General features: G+C 36.8%; 1 protein-coding gene across 1 annotated transcript; it reads left to right on the forward strand.

The window, feature by feature from the left end:
• Positions 1-2,860: 2,860 nt before the first annotated feature.
• LOC113337955 lies at positions 2,861-5,897 on the forward strand. The gene is made up of 4 exons (XM_026583488.1): positions 2,861-3,908; positions 3,951-4,075; positions 4,214-4,313; positions 5,782-5,897. Exons 1-4 carry the CDS (start codon positions 2,861-2,863, stop codon positions 5,895-5,897), a joined length of 1,389 nt encoding a protein of 462 aa, XP_026439273.1.
• Positions 5,898-12,615: the final 6,718 nt, after the last annotated feature.

The raw sequence follows: 12,615 nt of genomic DNA on the forward strand, positions 1-12,615 counted from the left end.
GATTTTGATATTTTTTCGTCTGTTGTTGCTGATGATGGAGAGGATGAAGATGATGAAGATGAGTTGCTGCTGCTGATGAAGAAGATGGAGATGACGGAGTTCATTTCAGGAATGAACTCTGGTTTGTGATGAAGATTTTGATGTTTTTTCTTGATGAAGATAGATTTATGTTTTTCTTCATCGCTGCTGCTGCTATTGTTGAAGATGATGAATTTTGATGAAGTTCATTCTTGAAATGAACTCTGTTTTCTTTTTGAAGATGATGATGAAAACGATGAAGATGATGAAGATGACGATAGATTTATGTTGAAGATGACGATGAAGACGATAGATCTTGATTTTTTGATGTTTGCTGCTCGTGTTGAAGATCTTGAATTTGATGTTTTTCTGCTGGATCTGCTGCTGCTGTTTGAAGACAACGAAGATGATGCTACTGCAGTTCATTTCTACGAATGAACTCTGATTTTTATGGATTTTTTTGTGTATGTTCATGTAAAGAATGAACTCTGTTTTTTTAGATTTTTATACGGAGTTCATTTCTGGAATGAACTCTGGTTTTTTTTTATGTTTTATATGGAGTTCATTTCTGGGAATGAATTCTGGTTTTTTGGATTTTTTATATGGAGTTCATTTCTTGAATGAACTCTGGTTTTTTTATGTTTTATATGGAGTTCATTTCTGGAATGAACTCTGGTTTCTTAGGTTTTTATATGTAGTTCATTTCTGGAATGAACTCTGTTTTATTAAGTTTTTATATGGAGTTCATTTCTGGAATGAACTCTGGTTTTCTAAGGTTTTTATATGGAGTTCATTTCTGGAATGAACTATGGTTTTTAGGTGATTTCTGGAAAAATAAGTAGAAATTAACAGGAGTTCATTTTGACGAATGAACTTCTACAAAAAATAAGTAGAAATTAACCCGAAAGGGTACCTTTGTCCATTCAATACTTTTTAAATAATTATGGACCAAACAGTAAAGGCGTTTGACCAAAGGACTAAATAAACATGAACCCACCTAAAAAGGCACCAAACGATTATTTTCCCATTTTACTAATAAAATCTGTCCTGCGCACTCTACCAAGAAACTTGGATATATACCATTAAATTGTTGCAGGGGCTTCTCCAGAACTTTCTAACTATAATCTTCTAAATTGAATACTCCCAAAGTGCCGTTGTAATCTACGCAATAGACAACCCCATTATAGAAAAGAGGGGTGTTATGTGAAGGCATGAACTTTTCCACATTTTTATTTTGGAAGTTATAGACACTCCAGGCTGCTCCTTTTCTAATGAAGTAAATGCAGAGTTCATTGGACGACGTTCCATCACTGGCCGGCATTTGTTCAATAGCGAAAACTGTACAGTCTGACGATGTTGGTGAGGAAGAACATGCGATGGCGGAAAAGCTGTAGATATCCACTGGCAAGTCTGGAAGATCCCAGATTTCTCTCGTGAAGGGACAGTAAAAGAATATATATACCGGTTAACCCCTTGGACATAAGTAGCCAACCGTCCCTCTGAAACCGCATAGTTGCACCTACTAGTTCATCAGCCACGTTCATGAAATAGTTCTCGTTATTATGCATTGGGTTTACAAAATTGTAGACGGCGCGGCATTTATCCCGAGAGAAAACCAACCATGCACATAAATCCGTGTATCTAGTAGTAGTACTAGTGGATGTCAGCTTTGTTACAGGCATCACTGCTCGATTTGCTTTACAGACAAGACGAAAATGTAAACAATCCAATCGGTGAAGATAGTTTGCTATTTGACTCCACCATGTCCTCATTCAGAATATCCCAAGGGATTGCTTCTTGTAGTTCTCCTCTATTGTGTGCATCCTCATTCTTATCATTGTCTGTTCTACTTGTTATCCAGTACTGCTTCGTTCCTACCATGTTTATCGTGTATCATGATCCAGCCAGAAGTATACCAAGTCGTTGGTAGCTTTAGACATGGCAAGATAACACTATTGCCATTACTTTCTACTTCAAATTTGTACAAACTTTGATCGTCATCGAGTGCATAGTACAAGCAACCCTTAGAGAGTCCCAGCTCAGCCGCTGAGAAACTAACAGAGTTGATATCACTTACAAATAGAACATGATCACCAAAACTATTCACCTCCTTGAACTGCATTACAGAGAAATCAACCTTTGCCACTGACAGTGCGAACTCTACTCTCTTGTATCCGCAGGATAAGTTATTTCAATCCTGTAAAGTTCATCACCACACTACACAAATCTCGTAGAACAAAGAGTATTTTCTCTTCCTCCTACTGATGTCCACAAAATGGTGTCGGCTACCTCAATTGGCCTTACAGAGAAGGCAACAATGTCCCCAAGTTTTTGTCTTTCAATTTCTAGGTGCCGATCTCCCAAACACATAACGTAGAATTTATCTTTGAAACACCAGATCGATAAAGCATCCTCGAAATCTACCATATCTCGGGCCGCCCTTTGTGTTCTCCATTGTTTGTATTGGATATATTCATGATATCACAGCTTCACACAATGTACCACGTCAGTGGTACAGCCGTGACCAAGCCAAACACCAAAGACACAGTCATCTGTACAGCCGTGACCAAGCCAACCACCAGTCTTCAGTCGTCTACATTGCTGCGAGTCTTCAGCTAGGATCGAGTATTACGATTAACAACCCTGTTATCTAGTTTGCTTCTGTTGTATTCTTCCTTATTCTCTGTAACTTATCATTATAAATACTCAATGACATATCATAGAGTCAACACGATTGTGAGACTATTCATAACCATATCTAGATTCTAAGATGGTATCTACCTTGTAACAAGATCCTAGGAACCCTAATTTTTCCTTCCGCTCAATCTCTGCAACCTTCATCATGGTTGAATCTCCTCCTGTCTCTCCCTCTCATCCACCTCTGGATGCTCAATCCAATGGAAACTCTAGACTTGTTTTAGATCCTTACATTATTCACCCCAGTGATAACCCTGCCACTGTTTTGTTTTCTCCTCTTCTTCAAGGAGATAACTATGGTTCATGGGTCCGAGGTATTACCAAAGCATTGAATGCTAAAGGCAAATTAGGCTTTGTTGATGGATCGTTACCTCCACCTGCTGATGATCTGACTCACCGATGTTGGAAACGCTGTGATGACTTGGTAGGCAGCTGGTTACTTAATTCTGTGCATCCAGACATTCGAGCCAGTTGCCTATATGCTGCATCCTCCCATGCAATCTGGAAAGACTTACAAGTAAGGTTCTGTATCTCCAATGCACCAATTCTTTTTCGTCTTAAATCTGCTATTGCTAGCATTCGTCAGGAATCAATGCCAGTCTCCCTTTATTACACAAAAATAAAAACTCTCTGGGATCAGTATGACTCCTTGGTAGCCAGCACAGAAGCTTGCATATGTGGTGCTGGAAAATCTATGCTTGAACGATTGGAACGGGATCGTGCAATGGAGTTTCTCCAAGGCCTCCATGACAGATTCTCCAATCTTCGCAGTCAGATTCTGACAATGGAACCATTTCCTACTGCCTTGAGAATTTTTAATCTTGTCCAACAAGAGGAAGAACAACAAAATATCACTTCCATTCCTATGCCTACTGTCGACTCTGCTGCACTCAACACCAACCGCCATTTTCCTTCTTCTTCTCGTTTATCTACTAGTCAGCACAAGCGTCAGAGGCCCCATTGTGATTATTGCAACAAACATGGTCATGTTAGAGACAAATGTTATAAGCTGCATGGTTTTCCTGCACCAGTTCCTAATCCTACAGTTGCTGCTGCAGCAGCCATGCCATCTGACTCGGCTACCAATAACCCAGTTCTTCCATCCTTATCTGCTGATCAATATGCTAGGCTCCTAGCACTCATTAATCCTCCAACGGACCCTTCTCAGCTGGAACATCGTGCCAATTTTGCAGGTACAACTCTGACTACCTCTTTTCTTGATCCATGGTTTGTAGATAGTGGCGCTACACACCATATTTGCAATTCTTTACAGTTTTTTACTTCATATATGCCTGTCACTTCCTTAATTCAAATGCAATTACCAGATGGTTCCTTCTCTGTGGTTAAGCACATTGGTGAGGTGGTTTTTTCCCCTACACTAAAACTTTCCAATGTGCATCATATTCCAAGTTTTAAGTTTAATCTTATTTCTATCAACCAATTGACTCGTCAATCCAACTGTGTTGCTTATTTCTTTGAACACATTTGTTTCTTTCAGGACCGAGTCACCCAGAGAGTGATTGGTCAGGCTAGCCTCATCTCTGGATTATATCATCTTCAAATTCCTCAACAGCAGCAATCATCGCCTACTGCCTTATGTAATAAAGCCACCTTAGATGTCTGGCACTGTCGGCTAGGTCATCCTAGCCTAGAACGTTTTAAATTCCTTTGTCGTAATTTTGATTATATTCATTCAAGTAATTCTTCCTTTTGTGATATTTGTCCCATGGCCAAACAAAGTCGATTATCTTTTCCTAAGAATAAAATTTCTTCCAAACGTTGTTTTGAATTAATTCATTGTGATATCTGGGGACCTTTTTCAACACCCTCTTCTAATGGTGCATGTTATTTCTTAACCATTGTAGATGATTTTTCCCGCTGCACATGGGTGTTTCTCATGCAAACAAAGTCTGACACTCTGCATGTACTATCCTTACTCATTATAATTAAAATTACCCATAATTATTTTATCATCTCATTTTCATTTCATCTTCTCCTCTTCCCTCTTCTCCTCTGCCATACCACCACCCCCACCACACCTCCATCGAAAACTCGTCGATTAATTCGTCGTAATCGTCGATTCAAAAATTTCATCGTCGATTAATCTTCAAACATGAAACCACGCGTGAAACAAACTCATAGAAGATATAGTATTGAAGACTCTGGCATTGGAAAATCAGTTCAATGCAGATGGAAGAAAAACTTAGTGGGTGAAAAAGAAATCACTTACACTGCTGAAACCGAAGAAATGACACGATTGAGAAACTAAGTGACTACTTAATTAAACTCACTCCAGTACTTCAATTTTTTGTTTGCATGTCAAATTAAGTCAGAAAATTAGAATTTCTGAATTTGCAGTTACGACAACCTTGCCGGCTTTTCATATTTAGGAGTAGTCGTTGTCTTCATAGGTTGAATATCATGCCGGATTTTCATATCTGGAAGTGCCATTTATAGGGTCATCACCGATATTCAACCTTAAAACCTTTCCTTAGTTGTATTAGTCGTTCGTTCTTGAAATTTCTAACCTGCCGACTAATGCTGTGAAAATCCTTGTGTTTCCTGAGTCCCATTTGGTTATTAGTCGGCATGTTATTTGAATTGTCGACTATTTTATTAGTCGACACTATATAGATTATAGACTTTGCCGACTAATTGCTTACCAAAACGAGGTTTCTCTGTATACCTTTTTGTTATCCGTCGTTACTGTTGTATTTTTGCTAAGGTGATGACTAGGGTTTAGTCTGCACCTGATATTATTGTCGCCCCTGACGACTAAGCCTATTTGTTACTTAGTCGTTTCCTTGTTTAAATATTAACTTGAAAAATACTTTCATTGTTCTTGCTTAGGATGCAAAAGGTCAAGCAATGAAAGAAAAATGTTACTCCTCCTTCAAGACATACTCCCATAGGTGACAAACTCTTGATTGCAACACATCAAGGAGAACATTTGGTGTCGGGAACGCTAGCTTAGGATCCGTGAACGGGAAGAGACTTATCCACCTGAACCAAGTGATTCCGATGAAACTCCAGATGAAGACCAATCAATTCCATCTGGTAGAGGAGGTAATGATGATGATGATCAAGGAAATCCACCTACTAGAGGTGGTAATGATGATGATCAAAGTATCCCACCTGCTGGAGGAGGTAATGATGGTGGTGATAACAATGATGATGTGTGATAACCATGATGATGGACAAGGTGAAATTGCTGAAGATGATGATGAAGAAGATGGATAAAAAGAAGGTAATGGTCAAGAAACAAGGGTTGTTGAAGAACCACAGGTACCACAACAACCACAAGCTGCAACGATAAAAAAAGGTTATCAATAAACCTATTGATTCTCACATGCCTCCTCCTCACTTGAAGAAGCAACAAAAAATGGTGAGCCCCTCCTAGGATTACCCGAAGATGGTGGACATGTTCGTTTTGGTTACAAACACTCATGGGCATATGAAGTATATTCTACTATTGTAAGCAATCTCAATTTGTTTTTATATAAGTGTATATATCTTATATTTGCTTAAAGTGTTTGTATTTATTTTGTAATTGTGTGTTTTGGTTTATGTTATTTTAGGATCATAAGAATGTCGTTCATCTTTTGAGGCACCAAGCTTCAAATACTATGATGAAAAAATGGCCACTTGGCAAGGAATGTGACGTCGTGAAAGAGATTGTCAAGAACTCCGGTTTGTGGCCCGCGGTGAATAATTCAGTTGTTGAGTTTGACAAAGTTACCATGTCACGCATTCTGTGAGAGGTTCTAAGGGTAGACGGATATAGTGGTATTACCATTCGGTGAGATGGAGATAACTCTTGATGAATTCCATCAAATTCTAGGCCTCGAGGTTGATGGAAAAGCTACCAAAGATGGATACTATGAGGAAATTTCTTGGAAGGATATCTTCAAATTGACTAAGCTCTTGTTCGTTTTGGATGAGAAGCAGTCACAATATATGTTTGTGATCTGGGATGGTTATGGAAGCAAGTAGTTAAGTCTGAAGCAGTTGAGGGACACATACTCTGGGACCCAGAAAATCTTTGATAAGGAAGGAAGTGTGGACTTGGTGAGAATTAATGTTACTGCGTCAACTTATTTTCTATACGTCTTGGCCAATTGTATCTTCCCCGACAATTCCAGAAACTTGGTCGACGCCAAGTATCTTCAACTATTGCATCCCCTTGATGAGATGCATAGAGGTATCATGGGGTACTTCAGGGGTTGGCTTTTTAAATGCAGAGTTGACAAAAGCTTCAAGGGATCTAGTCAAGCAAGTTAACAGGAATCTAAGTCTCTTCTAGGTAATTCAATTGTCCAAACCATTAATTTATATTCTCAAAATGCTTGTAAGATGAGATTCTTACTATACCTTGTGTTTGCATAGATCTGGATATACGAGCATTTCCCGTTCTTGGTGAAATCCAATCTCAACATCAAAGTCAATGTTGATCTTTCGAAGAACAAGACAAGATGACGCAAGTACACTTTTACTGGTTGTCAGAAGAAGGATATGCCAGGGAAGCTTATCAACATGTGAGCTGCCTTGGACAAAATAACTGCGGATGAGGTAATCTTCAATCTGTATTGAGACGATAGAAAATATAGAATAATCATAAGGAGAAATTATGTTGCATTTTACTATGGTCCCTTGTTTTACCCCCAGGGATTTTCAATGTACGATCCATACCGGGTAATGCGACAAATTGGTTACGTCCAAGAAGAACCCCATCCCGATGATGAAGCATTTTATAAAGTGGTAAGAGAGGAGTGCAGCACGTCCCAAAAGACTATTAACATCTTTTACGCTCCACCACCATAGATTTCTTATTGAGATGAAAGACGTGATCATAGAGTTGATTTGAGTATTTTGGATGAGGTGACCGAAGTCAGGAAGCTCATGAGAATTACATGTTGTTGTACTCCGGTTTTGCTCGTCCTACTGTGATTAGGGAAGAAATTGTTTAACAACCGGCTCGTAAGAAGAAGAACACCGCGAAATGAAAAGACGAGGGTACCTAAATATACCTCAATCTAAAACTTTTCCACCTATAAGTCCTTTCTCTGAAAGTGATTGTATATGGACTGAGTCGAGACAATACAACTAATCGGTTCACAATTCGTGTGATTGTCTATGGATACAAGATCAAGACAATACGACAACAAGATAACTTGTGTGATTGACTATGGATTCAAGATCGAGACAATACAACAAAGAAGTATGATTACTTGATATTAGGTTCAGACTTAACCAAACACTATAGGATTGCTATCAAGTAATTAGGAATTAACGTTTGTGTATTTTACTCCTAATTATAATAAAAACAATTATAATTGCGGAAATAGAAAAGTAAAATACACAGCAAGATTTTGTTAACGAGGAAACCGAAAATGCAGAAAAACCACGGGACCTTGTCCAGAATTGAATACTCTCAGAATTAAGCCGTTATACTCTCAAAATCTAAACCTAGTTCCCTCGGTATCCCTGCGCCTCCAACCTGCAATAAGTCACGCACTTGGAACAATTCCTTTGGTTCGTATTCCAAAAAGTAAAGGAACAATGAATATGTTCGGTAACAACTCTTTTCAAACAAGTGATATGAGTTTGACAAAAGGCTCTCCCGTTTATCCTTATAAACTCCTTTGTCGGGTTTTTAGATCAACCTATTCAACAACTACCAAAGTAGTTGTTTATACTATGCAATCAATAATAGGATCTGATCAAGATACTAAATACTGATGACGATCTACACAACTAATCAATCCAATCTATCAAAAGATAAACCGATTATAGTTGGATCCCCAGCCGATCAAGTTTTGTGCACACCAAAGATTATGAACTCAAATAAGAAAACTTTTTTTTCTTCAAATCTTCTTAGATCTTCAATAAACACCTGCACACAAACAACTTGAATCTCTTGTGATCAATCACACACAGAGCGGAGTCTGTTAACGATGGATTATCACAAGACATCTTTAGATCTACAAACAGTCTAAAGATCCCCGTTGATACTTCGATCTAGTTTGAGTGAATCTTATATCAGAAGAGAAGATACTCAAGCATAAACAAACTAGGTGCAATCAAAGTTCAACAACCGTTAGTCAATCAAATCAATTAAAAACTAATAATAAACTGCAATTATCTAGTTTCCCACCAACGATACTCGTAAAGCATCTCAATCCCAAAGAAGTCTTTAAAATGAGCGGTCATAAGAAATTTCGACTAATTAGGGTACTTTCCTCTCCGAATAGACTGCTCCACCGGTAATAACACAACTAGGTAGTTTTGCTGGCTCTGAGGATTAGTTTGCTCGAAATGAAAACTTCAATATTTAAGTTTCGATACCAAGGAATTTCCAAAACCGAATATTCTCAAAGATATGCAATAAAGCCAAAAACGGTTTTCATAATTCCTGGAAATGCTCTGTCCAAATATTGACCGAAATCTCAGTAGAAAATCTCCAATTAGTAAATGCACATTACAAATTTTTATTTTATAAAGATGTGCATTTAATTGCTGGAAATTAAAAGCATATAAAACTAAAAACCTTAATTAAAAGATTCTCAATTTATTTCGATCTGTGATTCTCCTTTAGTTATGAAGGAATATCTTTGAACAATAATAGATAAGAATTATCGCACGTGTTTAAAGTATGTCGACATCTTTACTTTGTAAATCCTTTTTCATATTTACAATCTTGGAACCGATTTGCCACACTTCCAAACGAGTTTAGAATTGGTTCATCCGATTTCCAAGAACTATGTGATTGATCAAAAATATTCAACCACCAATCATTGGTTTAATGGTTCTACCAAACAAGGTTCGTTTCTACCTCCAAATGGCTACTAGGATTGGTCACAATAATTTTCAAAACTTTGTTAACTAAGTACTTATGATCGGTTGCACAAGTTATAGGATCGATTACACAAATTACTAAAACTTGTTAACCTACTACAAGGATCGATTACACATCTTGTGATTAGTCCTACCAACTTCTAGGATCGGTTACCCAATGACTAGAAATGGTCACACCAATTACAAATATCGATCATACCATCTCAGGTGATTACTAAAGATTGGTTTCACTAATAAAAGTCATACTGATACATAAGTCAGGCATTGTGAATAGTTTTACCAATATACAAACAAGTTATGAGCGGTTATATTAAACACACATATTGGTAATCCAAAGATTTGCAACGAATAACAATACCAATAAGCCTAGTGATTTCCCTTTCGATTCATAAAACAAGTTTATGAATTGTACTTCCTTTAAACGAATGTAAACATTGTTTCCTAGGACGAAATCTTCACCCATACCCATACACATAATCACAATAGCATTCATACGATTATGTCGATGTATTATATACAAAGTTCAAAAGATAGGTGTTATACTTCGTATTATAATTCCTTAATACTACGTCTAACTAGAGTATAATCGTTCACAGCTTCGCAGTTATGTTTTCAATGTAGAACGACTTGAAAGATACGTAAGGAATGAAACAGTTCAAGTCAAAATCTTACTAACCTCAAGAGGAAGGATGATGTCGTCGTTGTATCTCTTTACTTCTTCACATTCTTCAAGTCTTCAAGTAATACTTGTATGTCTCATATCCTAATAACTTTCAAGCTAACCTATACGAAGTTGACTCTAGTAGATAATCAAGCGACTCTTTAAATGAGTTTTGGTTCACTAAAATATGACAACCAAACTTGACATACCAACGCTTGGTGGGTTCGACCGAGATATGCTCTAACAATGATCCAACAACAGGTCTTAAGAACCTTGTAAGTATTTTAGAGTTGCTTTTATTGCTTTAAGATTCAATTATCTAATCAGTTTATTAATTATTTTTTGTTTAGTTGAAAATAGAAGGACCACTTAAAGAACCTTATGAAGATGATGTGTTGCGCGAGAGATAGAGGAGAGCCTTTGTCGTTTGAAGAGCAAACTAAGAACATTTACTATGCTAAGAATTTTGACAACGAAAATTCCACTGAAATGTTCCAACGAGCTAATGCTGAACTAAAGAGGCCTCGTAACCGTGTAAGTGGTAGCCAAAGAAGCAAAAATACTAAACTGGGTCGTGGTGGTGTTCGTGGAAGTGCATGAATAAATTTCTAGTTTGTTTCTTTATGTGTTAGAAAATATGTTAAGGTTGGTTGGATAAATGTTTCTTTAAGGTTGTTTGGACATATGTTTTTTTATTTTGGAAAAATGTTGTATTCCTAGTTGTTGAATGAATGGTTTGTTTAGTTATGTTAAGTTTCAATAATTCAGCCGGCAAGGTGTTGAATGAATGGTTTGTTCAGTTACAGTGACGATTAAACTAGAGTCAGTAAGGTTGCAAACTGGTAGACTGCCGACCCTGACAGCAGAAATGATGCAGTTACCAGGGTCATCAGGTTAAGAACATTACGACCTAACCGACTATATTTTAGTCGTCATTATTGTAAACCACTACCATGCCGACCAATGGTAGATGAAACTGACCAAAGTTTAAACCCAAAACCCATATGTTATGCTAAACACAACTTATGTAAACATGAATTGATATCAACATATTGTGACTTTTCACACATGAGTTTTAATCGTATCACCTTATGATCCTTTGATAAAGCCTACCAACAAGGGCTAGAACTTAATCCCGCTAAATCAAAAAGACACATAAGCATAAGGGCTACTAAAATATGAGATCGAAGAAAAGGTTAATAAAAACCGAAACTAACATCTCATAAACCGAAAGCAATTAGAATAAAATATAATCATTCACACAGGATATGCAATCGGAACTATCAAATAATGAAACAAGGATTATAAAATAAAATTTTATTCATTCATAAATAATTGATAGTTTTATTCGAATAGACCTTATACAAAATATCGAAATAAATCAACAATTTGAATAGTCTATTCCTAAATAGAAAAGATTTGAAGATCAAATCTCTTTATGATGTTGCGATCTTCTTCGCTTAATATGAATAATTCTTCGATTTTCTTGAAAAGATCCTTGATCAAAGAATAATTCCTCAACCCTGAGCAGATTAGGTTCTCCCTCATTTAATCTGTTTAGAAGAATTTCTTGTTGTTTGACAAGATGAGCTTGAACAAGTAGAGATATCTCAATAGAACGCTTCAACATCATGACCTCTAATTTTGTTTCTGCACAGGTACGTGCCACTTTGTGTAACTCTTTTTCATAATCGGTCATGGAAATGATGGATCAATATTGTTGCAAGAGGTGACTTTGTTTCCATCTACACCATTGGAGTTGAAGTATACAAAAGGATCAAAGGCCATTACTTCAGCATACCTTTCGGAAACCTTTGAGAGTTTTGCATGGTAATCTGTATTGTACATAATTCTTGTTCTTAAAGGAATATACAAGATTTCTCCTCAAGAGGTACAATATATTACTGAATCTATAAATAACAATAGTTTCTAAAAACTTGGTCACTGATTATGGAAGTCAAAAATATTTTCTTTTAATATAAAGGAACCGAATTTTTCTTTGTATTTAGAGTTTTAAGAGAGTGCCTTCTTGTGAATATCTTCCATATATCTCACAAGTTTTTGACTATTATGTTATACACACCAAACACATCAAACAAAAGTTTGAGCACTTTTGTGTAAGTGTACATAATCAAGATACTAAGTATCTAGGTGACACATACTATTCTCTTCAATAGTTGTGGAGAATTTTCCTTTGTCTGTTCTCTTGGAGACTTTAATTCTCTTGTAGGATGAACCAAACTTATCATAGAAAATACTACCATCAAGATATGTAGGAAATACCTTATGTAGTGATGGACTGGACATTACGCCAAATTTCTGGATTAGAAACAGGTCTAAACCGTTAAGAATCGGGGTTGTAACGACTTTTACCAGTTACAAAA

This window comes from Papaver somniferum, unplaced genomic scaffold (genome assembly GCF_003573695.1).
Source record: "Papaver somniferum cultivar HN1 unplaced genomic scaffold, ASM357369v1 unplaced-scaffold_18, whole genome shotgun sequence".
NCBI lineage: Eukaryota > Viridiplantae > Streptophyta > Magnoliopsida > Ranunculales > Papaveraceae > Papaver > Papaver somniferum.

Coding starts and splice junctions, on each gene's coding strand:
- LOC113337955 (XM_026583488.1), top strand. CDS start 2,861: ATGGTTGAATCTCCTCCTGTCTCTCCCTCTCATCCACCTCTGGATGCT. Junction 3,909..3,950: donor ACATCGTGCCAATTTTGCAG/GTACAACTCTGA, acceptor CATGGTTTGTAG/ATAGTGGCGCTACACACCAT. Junction 4,076..4,213: donor TGGTTAAGCACATTGGTGAG/GTGGTTTTTTCC, acceptor TGTTTCTTTCAG/GACCGAGTCACCCAGAGAGT.